The following is a 14,517-nucleotide window of genomic DNA, read 5'->3' as shown; positions in this document are numbered from 1 at the left end:
TTTTTTTTTTTTTTTTTTTTTCCTGGTGTGTTCAGTTATTACTGCTCACCTCAGTTTGCTTTCCATTCCAAATGTGAAGTGTGCTAAGAATTGATAGTAGAAGTTCAAGTGTTCGATATTTTGGGAGAAAATCAACAAGTTTGCCAGTGTGCAGGCCCTTCTTCATTTCAGAAATAGTGTGTGGACCTGAGCTGGTCATTATCAAGATCTTGAGGCATTGGTAGTTCAGAGAAAAACAGCAGTTCTGTTTCAGAAGAGGCAAGGAAGGCAACTGTAGCAGTAAGCATGATTTAGGAAAGAAATAGAGGAAAAAGAAGAGATTGCCATTATACCACTGCACAAATCTCTGTTTTGCTCACATCCTGAATAACTAGTGAGTTTTCTTTTCATCTCAAAAGGGTTAGAACAGAACTGTGAGCAGGTCCAAAAAAGGGCAATTAAAATGGTCACGGTTATAGAAAAGCTGTGTAAACTATGACTCCCTCCGCTATAGGAAAATATGATCAGGGAGGCTACATTAAAAATCTATGTTGCATGTTAATTACTATTTTTGTGTGTGTATATATAAATATATTTGCTCTGTTTTTTTCTCATCTACCATTAGCCTATTTGAGATTGAATTAGACCAGAAGTCAGGCCCTAAATTCTTTGTGGCTTCTTACACACACATTTTCCCACTTCTGTTCAGGTTTGAAGAACACTCGCGGTCTAGAAAGCTGATCTGATTATTTCAGTTATGCCAGTTGGTCAAAGAAAAGATACTACTTCAACTTATGTCATCCTGCATATGTCCAAAGACCATCATGGTAGAATACCACCAGATATCCAGTATTGGAGGAGTATATCAAGTTGATACTTGATAACAAACTTCATTGTTTACTGAATTGAAACATACATGCCAACGCTCTGAAGAACAGTCTGCTGGATTTGTAGATAAACACTATCTTATTTGCAGACTTTTGCAAAGCTTGTTGACTGAAATTTGTGTTGAAGGCAACAAAACTGTAATATATGTGTGTATATGTCTCCTCAATATAGGCTTTTTCTGGTTGAATCTTGGCTAGAGGTAGAATTAATACATGAAATATGAAATGTGTTTGTTCTTTTCTGTTTTTAACAGAACAGTTTGTTCTCTTTAGCATTGTTTGAGCAATTTTAATGACTCTTTATAAAATTAATTCTATTTTATTCTAGAACTGAATTCCTGCAAAAAATGTTGGTGGTGCAAATCTGACCTATGGTAATACCTTGAAAGAGTATGAATATTTCAGCAAACTGCCTCTTCAGTGGTTCCTCGTTAGCATCTGAAGTGCATGCTGCTGCAGTTAATGGAGATAAGAGTACCCTCCAAAAGCTAATAGCAGGTAAATGTTTTTATTGTAGATTCCTTTTGATTACTCCAGAACTGAAGCTTTTTGGTTTTGACTTAGTGCTCTGATCTTTGAGATATATTTTAATTTCTTGATTATATATATCTCGAGAATAAATGCAGTCTTGAAAAGAGGACTGACTTTTCTTACTTTTTATTATATGTTGCATTTGATTGCTACTTCTGGGTGAAGTAAAATAGAAAACTGGTAAGTGATACAATTGTTATCAGTGTAAAGTGTTACCAGAGTGTAGTAGTTGGGGCAAAATGTGTCAAGCCTAATTTGTTACTTTGATTCTAATACACTAACAATGTTTCTCAAGACAAATAATATGTAAGGAGACAGTCTGGTCCTCTTGAAGCTAAGTAAAAAAAAATATTCCTGTCCATTAAAAACCACAGGATTTCACCTTCCCTCTCTGTCCAAGAACTATATAGCATTCCAGGTTAGTAGTTTGCAAAAGCAGTGCATGTTTTGTGTTCCAAAACCATTCTTGCCTATATTTCAAAAGCTGTCATATGATTTTCAGAGTTTCTGATAAAATGTGGTTCCAGCTGGTACTGCAGCTGGTTTTACAGCAGAAGTTTTATTTGCCCACCCTTTTTTCAAAATCCTATTCCTGGAGCTTGGTGAGGGTGAAGGACTATGAAATAATAAGAAACTTAGTCTGTATTTATGCTGTTAGCTGTCAGTTCTAATGAGTGTAAAGGATTTAATGGTAATCACATTAAACCAACAATCAACTTTCTTGATGTGTCTTCTGCTGATCTGCGCTGAAGACAAGGTAGAAAACTATGTGGATCTATTGTCTAAGTTGTATAGAGAGCAGTAAATTGTTCTTCTTCACAAGCTATATCTAATTCTCTCAGAAGCCGGTTAGAAGTGATTTAACTCAAACAGGAGGAAAAATTTGAGGGTTCTGACTTCATAGAAACTCCACTGGTTGGAACAAATACTTTTTTTGGTTCTTCACCTTTATTTTGTCATACAAGGACTCAAACATACAGGTTGCATTTAATGCTGTCTGTTCACTCTTTATGTAGAACATTTTATGAACAATGTATAAGCAGTTGAGATGCAGATGCTTCTAGTAATCTGTGGGATGCAACTACAAAGTAGTTTTAAATACCTGGGGTTTTTTAAGTTCTCTGCATCCATTCTGAGGAAAAATCTGAGCTTTCGAATTCTGGCTAGCAATCAGAAGTGAAAACAAAGAGATTGTGCTGACCACAGTATGTTTTTTGAGAATCTTACAGCCAAATAGACCTTGTCAAATAGACCACAAGACAGCCATTAGAAGCAGATATGGTAATCACTATTCTTTTAATGGCAATAATGCAGCAACAAAATAAAAAATGCTATGTGTTATTTTTACATGAGAGAGAAAACTGCATAATCCTAGCAACCTTTCCTATAATAGCAAAAATTGGCTTTTCTGCTTTGTCGTGTTTTGACAGGATATGACACAGACCTTACTTTTGCCGGGATAGGACCAAAAAAAAAGTATTGCCTAGCAAAAGAAGAATGCATCAGAGTAATATTTTTAGCTGTTTACCAGGCACTGCTGAAAGTATAAGTTGATGCCAGAAGTAAATTGAGCAATTGGCGTTATTCACTGAACTTCATGACTGCACTTAGCAGCAGCATCTAATTCAGGACAGAACTTCAGTGTTATGGGAGCGTATGCTGGATTGGTTACCAACATTCTCCTAACACAGACAAGCTTTGCACGTTGATTATGTGGCTGGTGGTATCTGCAGTAGCTTAACATTTCTCTTCTTCTTTTAGGGAGGGCTTTTTACACCTAAATTCATTATTACTTTCCTCTTTGACTTTTCCCTATTCAGTTATTAACATAGGAGGGGCATAGAGGCTGGTTAAACAGTCTTTAGAGCAGCCCCTCTAGCCTGTTTGGTGATTATTTCTTTTTCTATCTGTAGCTTGATGGAGCATGTATGACTGTATACAAACATATACATTCTATTTGCATATAATTCATGAGTATGGACACATGTGTAATCTGCCACCCAATAGCCTGTGATTTTAACGGAACAGGTGTTTGAAATAATACAGTGTGTTGGGTATACTGTGTTCCTTTTAGCATCCTCTTCCAGTAAGAGGCATAAAAAGACAGAATCAAAGGTAAGGAGAAAATTTACATAAAGAGGGCTTTGGAACAAAGTGTCCCTTTATGTTAACCACTACTCATGATTAATTACAGGACTTTCTAAACAGCCTATGCATTAAATACCATAAAGCATAGTACATGCCAAGTGTTTGTTGTATAACCAATGCTCCAACGAAGTGTGCTGTTTGTATTGCGTGAGTCACTTAGTACCTTATCACATTGTTTTACAGTTGTACGATCTCAGGCTTTGGAGAATGCTCACAGTGTCGTCTTTTCTACGTTTTACACAGCACTGAACATGTCTTTAATTAACAGTTCTTCGGTGTTAAAACCCATCTGTATGATTTTAATCCTAGGCAAAAAGGCAGCAAAAGTTAATTTTGTGTTTGGAGGATCATTTTGCATTTAACGCATTTCTGTAGGGTTTCAGGAAGATGCATCTAATTGTTTTAGTTATTTATAAGAACATGATAATGTGTATAATCATCATTATACTGAAGTGTCCATTCAGTGTGACTCCTCATTGTAAAACCTTTATCATGTATCGCTCACATACAGGTGCTTCTTAAACTCTGATACGATGTTTCATGGTAAATGTTAACTATACATTCAGGGTTGCAAATATGTAGTTGCATGGTTTTGTTTGGTTCTCTGCTTCTCTATTTCATGCTCTGCAATGTAGGAGACTGAATAAAACTCAGATATTACAAAAGTCAAGATACTTGCAAGTAACAAGGGAATGTCTGTCTTTTTGTCGTTAAGTGGAATTCAAGTCCTCCTCCTGCCCTTTCTCCTCTTTTGGTGGAAAAACGTGTAGAAATGTTAGACTCTCATGTGACAGGTTGCATAAACTGTGAAGAATTGATGAGGTATGAATATAAGAGTTAAATATCAGAATTAGGCCACTTAAGTCCATGGTGTTTGTGACCTTCATTGGCAACAAGCTTATGAAATGCATAATCTGGGTGGGCTGAGGATGTTGATCCTGAAAGAGAAGGATCAAACAAACTTCCTTTCTTAGGCAGGTATGTGAAAGAGAGTTTAATTTTGCCATGGCACATTTTAGATACACCAGAAAATAATGGAAAGAAACCTACTTTTAGCTGAAGATAGTCTCTTTCCCTTAAAAAACAGTGCAGCAGCTTCAGGCAAATCACTGGCATTGAGTTTTGAAGGTCTTGCTCATTTTTCACTCAGACTGTGCGCAGTTATAGAAACTCTCTGTCATCAGCTACGTGACTCTTTGGGGGCTATACATGAAATCAGATGGTTTTTGCTCTGCTCAGCGGGGCTGTACTTGAGCTTTAGACCATTTTTGCTCCTCTTGACATTACCTATTTCTTTCTTTCAGTCTCTGCATTCTGTATATCCTCTATGTTATATAACAGAAATGGAACTTGGAATTTGAGGGAGAGAGGGACTAGTATTGCACACTGCTGATTTAAGAACAAGTCTTATATCAGCATTAGGCATGGGCAAGTGTCTTATTGGGGGAAATGGATATTAATGTATTTCTTTTTAAAAATGTATTTGATTGTGCAAGTCTTATAATGTTCAACAATTTTAAGACACTGCCAAGGCTATGTTAACACTGAACAGTGCAATATGGTTTAGTGATGTCTAAATTACCAGACTGAACTAATACTGGAAGAGCACCTGACTATACATAGCTAATTAAACAAACTGGCTTGTTGACTAGGAGCAATGCCATGTTAAATTATGCTTTAGATCTCAGTATGTGTATGTTGCTGCACAGGGCTGCATGGTTGTTCGTAACTGGCTTTGATGTTTCTGTTCTGTGCTCTATTGAATGGAAAAAGCATTTATTTTTAGCTAAAATACTAAGACGTAAGACATTGACAATTTCACAATATGTATGTATAACTTTCAAAATACTTCTTACAAATAGTGGACAAAAGAATTATCTTGAAACTGCATCCAGTTTGCTATGAAATTGTAGTACTGTGGAAATCAAAGTCTTGCATATGTTAGGAAAAAAAAAATTGGATTCTCTTCTGTAACTCCTATGCTACATTTTGAATTACTTCCTAATGGCCATGTAATTAATTAAACCAGTTACTTTATTTTTTGTTACATGCTGCTTTCTAGTGCACTTATTAAAACTTTTCATTTTGAGTAGAAGTAAAGAACTATAGGCTTCACTAATGAAAATAAGATTACATTTAAGTGAATATTTGAAGAAAGTATATGAGCTTTTTTCTCAAAGTTCATTAAAAATAGAATTTTAGAAGTATCAAATATGTATGTAGTGTTAGTAAAAATTATATTATCTATTTATTTTTTCATGTCAAAATGTAGTTACATATAACAAGACAAAAAATAATCCCAATACCTTTAAATTTGCACAATATCCTTCTTAAAAGTGTTGTTTTTTGTGAGAGGCTTGGTTGGTAGGGAAGAAATTTTCTTCCTTGATATTCCCTTTGTTTCACATGTAATCTGCTTGACTCTTCTGCTAGAAGAATCAAAAGATTATAATTAAGAATACAATTACTGGATACATAGATAAGTGTAGTATGCTCGGCGACAGTGAAGATTGTGTTTGTAAAGAAGCATGACTCTGATGGGGTTCTGTTGAAGCATCAAGAATCATGCAAAAAAGGGAGTCTTTAAAAAGAAAAATTAACTGTTAAAATTCAATGTTCCTTGAATAATTCTAGATGATGTACCTGCCTGTGAGATGTATTTAGAGTTGGGATGTGTAGGATAGTGGATACCCATGAATTTATAGGTGCTAGTTTCTATGTAATGACATAATAAAAATACAAAACTTTGTAGTGGAGGATGCATAGTGGTTTTGTTTGTTTTGTTGGGCTTTTTTACTGTGAATAGGAATACAGTGTTTTGATTGCTTTATAGGAGCTTAAACTTCTTTAGCTTAATTGCTGCCTTACTAACATATCAGTTCAAGAAAGCTCAAGAAGTATTTTATTAGTTTCCACGTTGTAAGGCGCTATGAAATAAATAATGGTATTGATGTAATATTGACATGTTTATGCTTTTAAAAATAAACATTGCTGTGAGTGGGCTTCAAAGCTTGTTTTAGTTACAGTGTTCACAGGTTTCAGAAGGACTATTTGGTTTACTTGCTGTTGATATTTTTTAAAGTAATCTTTGCAGCCAAATGTGTATAACTATTTAAATATTATTTATAATTATGCCGCTGCAGAATGTTACTGCTGGTAGGTGTACTTGTGGAACTAATGTACTTTTTTCTGTAAGTATGATTTTAAATGTCATGTAAATGCCTGTAAAAGCAGGGTAAAAAGTAGTAAGTTTGAGTTTATCTTATTTTCATCACTACATTCATTTATAATAATAAAATACTACTTTTAATTAAAAGTACCCTCCTCATAAAAAAGTATTACTCTTAGTTACTCATAGACTCAATGGTTTCATGTGATTTATTTTTTTTAATTTGGTTTTTTTTTGTTGGCTGTTTTTTTTTGTTTTGGGTTTTTTTTTTTGGCTGTTTTTTTTTGTTTTGGGTTTTTTTTTTTGGCTGTTTTTTTTTGTTTTGGGTTTTTTTTTTTGGCTGTTTTTTTTTGTTTTGGGTTTTTTTTTTTGGCTGTTTTTTTTTGTTTTGGGTTTTTTTTTTTGGCTGTTTTTTTTTGTTTTGGGTTTTTTTTTTTGGCTGTTTTTTTTTGTTTTGGTTTTTTTTTTTTTAGGAAACTCTGAGCTGAAAGATAAGGAGGACCAGTTTGGAAGAACTCCACTTATGTACTGTGTGTTGGCTGACAGGCTGGACTGTGCAGAGGCATTGCTGAAGGCTGGAGCTGATGTTAATAGAGCTGATCGTAGCCGAAGAACTGCTCTCCATCTTGCTGCACAAAAGGTAATTATATTAAAAGTGCTCTGCCATTGTATAAACTTGCGGCATTTGAAACATATAAAGGAGATTTTCTTGTGTTGACTAAGCATGTTGTATCTTTAAAGGCTTTAAGTATTTTAGAGGCAAATAATACTATGAGTTTTTTAAAAACTTGACCCATCCCAAAGTAAATCTTTGGAGGGTTATTTTTTATTTTTTAATGCTTTTACTGAGTGTATTTGTAGCTCTCTGCGGAGACAGTATAATTCATTGCTGTTTTAAGAACTTTTATTGTCTAGGAAAAATAGTATTTGTCTATTTTGGGATAGCTAGTTCTAAGCAAAGAGTAAATTTTGTACACTATGATACTCCTTAGGATGTTACTATTAATTTCAGTGTTATAAGGCCATATACCGTTAATTATTAGTGCTGTGTCTGAGAATTTCAAGTATATGGAATACCAAATCCTTTTGAGGAGTAGGAGGGAAATGTTTTCTTTCTACAATTTCAGTCTATAATACTGTCCAATTGCACTGTTCCACTGAAGGAGTGCTAAAGGAAGTATTCAACTATAAAATAAAAGGTGATTTAAAGTGTAACTTCAGAGCTGCAATAAATGTTGAGTGTGTTTAGAGCTGGGGAAAGTGTCCACAGTTACACAAGAATGAACAAATTGCTGACAGAAGAAAAAAAAAAAGAGGGGTCGGTTAGCTAAGCAAGAAGTTTGAGTTCATAATCTATGAAAAAGACTCTGAGAAGATTAAAAACTCAAACTGAAAGGAACAGCTTTTTATTTACTATTTTATCTTTTATAGTATGTTTAAAACTGTGACTGCTCAAAAGGTAAACTTGTTTTCGTTATCTATGCAGTGTCTTTTGGTATCAATTAGAGTTCCTGCCTTGATTTTTGTAGCAAACTATTCCTATTCAGAATAACTTTTCCCCTGATCATTCACATCATTCAGATGTTGTATATACCTTTCAATATTCTCTCCATTTTATTTTCTTTTCTTTTAGTTAGGTTTACATGAAGGTAGCTATAGTATGGCTGCAGTATTTACTAAGATGGGGTATATGCAATTGAGTAGAGAACCATTTGGGAAGATTATGAGATGACATTGTTCGGTTACACTTGCAATGGAGTCCATAGGGACTGTGTGGTCTGTGTTACTGCATCTCTTCCTGGGAATTAAGTTTTCATTTAATATTTTAAATTTACAAATTCTGTAGATAAAACTGTTAGCTATTAAAAACTAGTGTGGTTGCATTCGTGAAATGTGTACACTAGTGCACTACATTACTTCACTACCATCATAATTAGTTACATAATGTTATAGTTGAGTTAAAATAGGCTAATTCATCTATTTGGTTGCATACCACAACACCCTGATGAAATATTTAAATCATCATCATAACCTTGTCTGTACTGTACCAGCGTTAATTTCATATTTCTAAGTGACCACCTTACTGTAAATGTTACTGTTTCAAAGATAGATCTTTCATAAACATAACAATGTCAGAGGCTTAAAAAATTACTATAAGATACTATACTTGCCTGGTGCTCGTACAGGCTTTAGATTTTATGACCTGATAGGCAAATTAATTAAAGAGTTTGTGAGGAGATACTTCTCTAATGCCAAACAGAAAGAAAGATTTAGCCATCTTGGACAGAGGGAAGCTGAATGTGTTGCTTCATGTGTTTAGATTCAATATGATGACTCTCCCATTAGTAATCCTAGCACTATCAAAATTTCTGCACTTTGATATAAATGCTGTTCATAGTCCCTATCAAGAATAATTCTGATAGCATAGCTACACAAACTAACCCACGCTATTCCATGTTCTTTCAGTTCCGAGGGTTTCAACATAGGTAAAAAGTGAAGGTGATCTGATGATTTCAATAACCCTAATGTAGTTTTAATATCTAGGTCATCTTTACCAATTAATGAGGAACATGAGGAACATGTCAGAACTCAAAGTCACTATGTCATCCTTGTCTTGCCATGCTTCATTCAAATGGCTTTTCTCTCTAGAGCATAGCTATAAAGCAATAGTTACCTGTATCAGGTTCTCAACAAAGGATTCTTGTAGTCTTCCTGTCTCAGACTTCATTAATGTAATTCTGGAAGTAAGAGTTAGGATATTCCCTTACTTATTGGTCCACCTAGCCACCTTTCTTAGGTAGCAGATTAAGCATAAGTGTTTTCACACCTTTCTTTGCAGAAAGTTTCTGAAGGCATGATCAAATTTTCAGTTGTTAATGCTACTTGAAATAGCAATGCTTTTTGAAAACAGCTATGGCTATACATTGATATGATAACCTTTGCTGACTGGTGCTTAATGATAATAATTATGTTCTTAATGATAAGTCTTCTATTTGGTGATGGATATCCTTTGTATTACAGCTTTTCAGCTTTATGCAACTACTGGTCTGGAAAAGATTCATAGTATGAATAAGGAGCTAGAAAGTTAAACTCTTTTCCTAAATGTAACCTTTTTCTTGTGATGGAAATATCTTTTTTCCTTACAATGGAAAATATTTAAAATATACCAAATGCCATGTAAGATGGTGGGGTGAGAATAATCTCGAGTAACTGTAGAAATTTACATAGCAGATATCTAAATCTCAGTTAGTCATCTAGATCACTTTTAAATTTAATGCACTTTATGGTGCAGTTCATTCACCCAAACGTAAAGATGTACTTCCTAAAGCATTGACTATCTAAGTCACTCTTTTAGGCATCTGACTAATGTAGTTTTTGACAGTGTTGATGTCTAAATTGTGACAAATGAATCTCACCCAAGGCATGCATTTTTTAGCAAGTCATCTTTTTTGAATCTTCATTGACATGATCTTTTGTATTATCTGTCTTTTCTTCATCAGCCTTATAATGGAGATGTTTCAGTCTTTGTAGGCCGAAGGTCATGTAAATGAAATTACGTGGTTTTTCTTCTTGGGTTTTCTTCTGTTCCACTATAAAGGTAGAATGTTTTGGTCTCTCTTGTTAAAATGGACCGATCTCCCAAGCAATTTTGAAAGGGTGCACACCCTTTAAGGCAAAAAAAAAAAAAAAAGGTCAAGCCAACTTCAGAAAATTTAAATTAAAAAGACCCCCCAAAAAGCCAAACCCACCAGGAAATGATATAAATTATATAAATTAATGCAGGAGTGCCCCTGTGAAGATTGCCATAGGAGTTTGAGGACAGTTGTGACTTCATGAACATGGATGTAATTTACTGGGAGCTGAAACAGTGACTGATTGCAACAATAATAAAATTATTAACATAATTTGCCAGTGATTTCACACTGAGGAATTGTATTATTATGTGGGTACAGATCATTTAAGCTGTTAGAGTTTAGATTATTGTGAAATAATTGTGCTGTGGAGACAGATATGAGTACTGGGATTGCAGTTTAACTACAGACATTTATTTTCACTTGTAAGCATTCTGGTAGCAATTTGGTTCTAGTTCTAAACTGCAACTGGCTTGAACACCCACATGTGATACTTCTGAACAGAAATGTTTCTGCATAGCCAGATTACCTGTATATGATTTTTTAACTTGTCTTTCATTAAGTAATTCCAGTTTAATATAAGGAAAAAAAATAGTCTTGCTTCTTTCAGAATTTTTCACAGAGTATGCTCATGTATTAGCAATCTGTTTACTCTGGGGAAGTAACAGTCTCTATGAATTCCCCAAGCACAGCCTTTTGTGTTAACAGGGATAGAAGAAGAAATTCAACAATATTGTTGTTGAATGCTAATAATATGCACTTAAGATAATCTATTAGGATGCTTACTTCTCAGGAGGATATTAATTTTTGCTTCAGGAAGATTAATACCACCCCAGTGGGAAAACGTGGCTTTCATTATCTAGAAGCATTAAATACTCTCTAGGTTATATTAATTCTTTGCTGATACAGTTATTGATAAATAACTGTACATTCAGAATGCAGTTAGGAATTCTGTGTGAAGTAGGAGGGTGTATTTTAATGCTCTTTAATTGTAATTTTTCTTAAACTAGAAAAAATGGTTGTTCCCATGTACTCACCAATAATCATACAGGTAAAGAGGGATGTAAGAAAAGACAGCCTGTGGCAAGGATAAAGCATGGCAGAAATTAGAAGCAGAAGGTAGTAATTTGTTCACTTATTTTATGAAAGCTTATTCCCCGGTCTTGTCTGATGAGTCCAGTCAAGGTAGTCCAAGAGCTGCAAAACTAGAATGTTATTTCCCCTTTCTTGTCCAATTAAAAGATGTTTATATTAGAAGCTCCTAAATAAAACTTGCCTCGGAGCAATTGTGTACATTTTTCCTCTCACTACCTTTTTCAAGATATATTTCCTGGAGTTATAGTCTCTCCAATCATATTTAAGGCGTTATTTGAACTGCATAAAAGAGTACGTGCACCTCTAACTTTCTTTCCTAATCTATGTCATGAAAATAAAGAATGGTGGTGCCTTTCAGAGATGGTGGTGGTCAGCTTATGTTCTTTTTTTCCTAGGCTGGTAAAGTTTTGTGATGTTCTCTCTTATGTCAGAGCTCTCAATGAGTAATATTAATTCTGTGTGTATGGGTTCATGAAGTATGAATGAGCTTTACATTCATTCTGTCATACTTTCATATGAACATACAGTTTAACTAAATGGAAAAAATCTGAACAAACCCAGGTGTGAAACAGGAATGTTGGCCAACCAGCCAGAAGAGGTGCAGGATTGTAGTTTCCTCTGTGTTTAATTAAGCCACAGACAGTAACTCCGATACAAATCTTTTCTTTACTTCCCTGAACAAAGTGTTCTCTCTAGTGAATGCAGCCTGAAGATGCTCAAGGGCATGTGTGTGATTTGTATGTATTACAGATAAGCTGATAACCCTACCAAAGGGTTGGTCCTGCCCACGGCCTTCCCCTGACCCCTTTTCACAACAGCGGAACCGTTCACTGTTCAGCGAGTCAGCAGAAAATAACTCTATAAAATAACAATTCATTTTCTGCCTGTTTAGCAGAGGTCCTCATACTCCTAAATGCTTTTCACAATACGTTGGTTGTGCTGATGCTATGGTAGATCTGTGCTGTAAGCTTAATTGAAATGGTTAAAAATAACTACAGGAAAAGTTTAGAAAGAAAAAAAAGTCGTTACAGGGAACTGATTTACAGTATGTTCCCCTAGAAAGTTGTGTTGTCACTGCTGAGGAAGAATAATAAAGCAGCCAGAGATGGTGCAGGGCTGGAGCTTCCTACATGAACCTTGACATCAAAAAAAATCTTCTTAAAACCTTAGATAAGAATTCTATTTGGATTGAGGGAGGACAAGGGAACCCTTTTGAACTTTTTTTTTTTTTTTGATAAATAGCTACTTTGGCTTTCTTTCAGGATCTTATATGTCTCTCTAATTCTGCTCCTGACTGTTCTTTAGATTTCATTAGAAATTCTTTTTGCCACTGCATTAACCTGTCTTCATTTAGTGATCAGTGAGTAACATATTAAAGTATGAAATGGTGTTCTTGAAATCAAAATATTGGTCTCCTCTTATGACACTCAGCATTCCAACATAGCTCCAGGGCATCTTAAATTTCACTGTTTGTCCATTGAAATGTGCAGGGTGATTTGGAATGTGTTCATACACAAAAAATAATACAAGCTAGAAGCATCTTGTGGATACCGGTGTTAGGTAAGCTTTTTTGCATGTAGCTAGAGAGAGAAATGATTGGTTTGAAAATGTTCTAGGAAATCAAGCGACACTAGATATTAGGAGAATGGTCAGAATGCTGCCTTGAATATTCTTCAACTTCAGAAATTCTGTATCTTCATTCATTAGCACATCACAGATGGGAAGGAGAGGGCATGCTTTCCAAGTCAGTTATAGTAAACATTATAGAGCAACGTAATTGAAGCCAATAGGATCCCAGCTTTCTGTGGGTAATTGAGCTTTCTGTAAAAGCTTGTCAACAGTTTTGTTGGTATGGAGAGCTTGATTTGGGCATTACTTTGCAAGACGAATGTGTGATTCTAATGTTTTCAGGCAATATATTTTCAGATTATGCACTTTGTCATTCCTTGTAACAAGGTAAGAGCATGCACACTGTTGCACATTAAGTGATAAGTCACTGTAGTGGTATCCAGCAATCATGTGTCTCTACTGTGAAACCGTGGGTTAATATCTGCCCAGTTCTCTTGTCTACAGAAGAGAAAACTAGGAATACTATTCTACAGGTCAGGTTTCAGTTGCACAGCTGATACCAAGGCATCTGAATCTGATTTCTCACTGCTTTTATGTTAGTATAAAATCAGTTTAAGACAAGGTTATGCAAAAATTTACCTACTAAAGTAGCTCTTTTGACTTCAAGTTCAAGATCAGAATTTCAGAGTAGCTAGAGATCAGACTCTGTATCTCTACAGACTGCACTGATAAATATGGTATGAATGTCTGTAGGCTATGACACAAATAAATTGACTCTTTTAAATTATTTTAGTAACTGTTGGTTACTGACCTTGTTTATTCTTAAAAATTATGTTTGAAAATACTGCTTGCAATTTGTGAGTACCTCCCTGAATATACCTACTTTGCAGCGGTCATTTTAAGCATCAAAGGAATTATCGCATGGCTAAACATAAACTGTAGTGTTTCTGACTGTCTTTGTGTAGGACTGGATTGTGAAAGAGAACAAATAAAGCTGGCTGAGACACTGAAATGCATTATACTATGAATATCTGACAGGTTTGCTCTATAGCCTGCTGTAGACAGAATGCTTCTGTCTACTTCCACTTGTAATAGCAAAATACTATTCTTCCCCGTTTAGAGTGGTAGAAGCGAAAGCTGAAAGTGGATGAGGGAGGTTTGAAGAGAAGATTTGCAGCAGGAGCACTTGTGACATATTTAGACAAATACTACATAGTAGAGTGTATCTGTGTGGAAAGGGATGGACCAAGTGTCATGGCTTCTCTTTTATGTGGACATGAAGTGGTGATCTCCAGTTTGCCTGGGGCAATTGATGCCTGGCAGCTGTGATTGTAGGAGTCATATTTTGAAGGATTTTGGTTTAATTGTGAGGGTTACAAACCTAATTTAAGAGTACAACAAAGAATAAATACATTTAAGTTTTCGTGAAGGTGAAGGGTTAATTCTTGCTACCTGTAAAGGATGTTCAGATATGATTCTCAGGGAGGCACATCTCCTGGGACACAAC

The 14,517-nt window shown here is 35.0% G+C and overlaps 1 protein-coding gene across 1 annotated transcript in view; it reads left to right on the top strand.

The window, feature by feature from the left end:
* Window positions 1-14,517, top strand: part of INVS (inversin) — a 93,729-nt gene that overhangs the window by 4,792 nt on the left and 74,420 nt on the right. Inside the window, exons 2-3 of the mRNA XM_014938479.1 lie at window positions 1,195-1,364; window positions 7,188-7,354. Of these exons, the coding sequence (XP_014793965.1) occupies window positions 1,259-1,364; window positions 7,188-7,354 (273 nt within the window). The 5' untranslated portion in view covers window positions 1,195-1,258. The remainder of the gene's footprint in view (window positions 1-1,194; window positions 1,365-7,187; window positions 7,355-14,517) is intronic.

Source organism: Calidris pugnax, unplaced genomic scaffold (genome assembly GCF_001431845.1).
Source record: "Calidris pugnax isolate Ruff unplaced genomic scaffold, ASM143184v1 scaffold13, whole genome shotgun sequence".
Classification (NCBI taxonomy): Eukaryota; Metazoa; Chordata; class Aves; order Charadriiformes; family Scolopacidae; genus Calidris; species Calidris pugnax.
The sequence above is the reverse complement of the archived record's forward strand: the minus strand, read 5'-3'. Positions and strand labels throughout refer to the sequence as shown.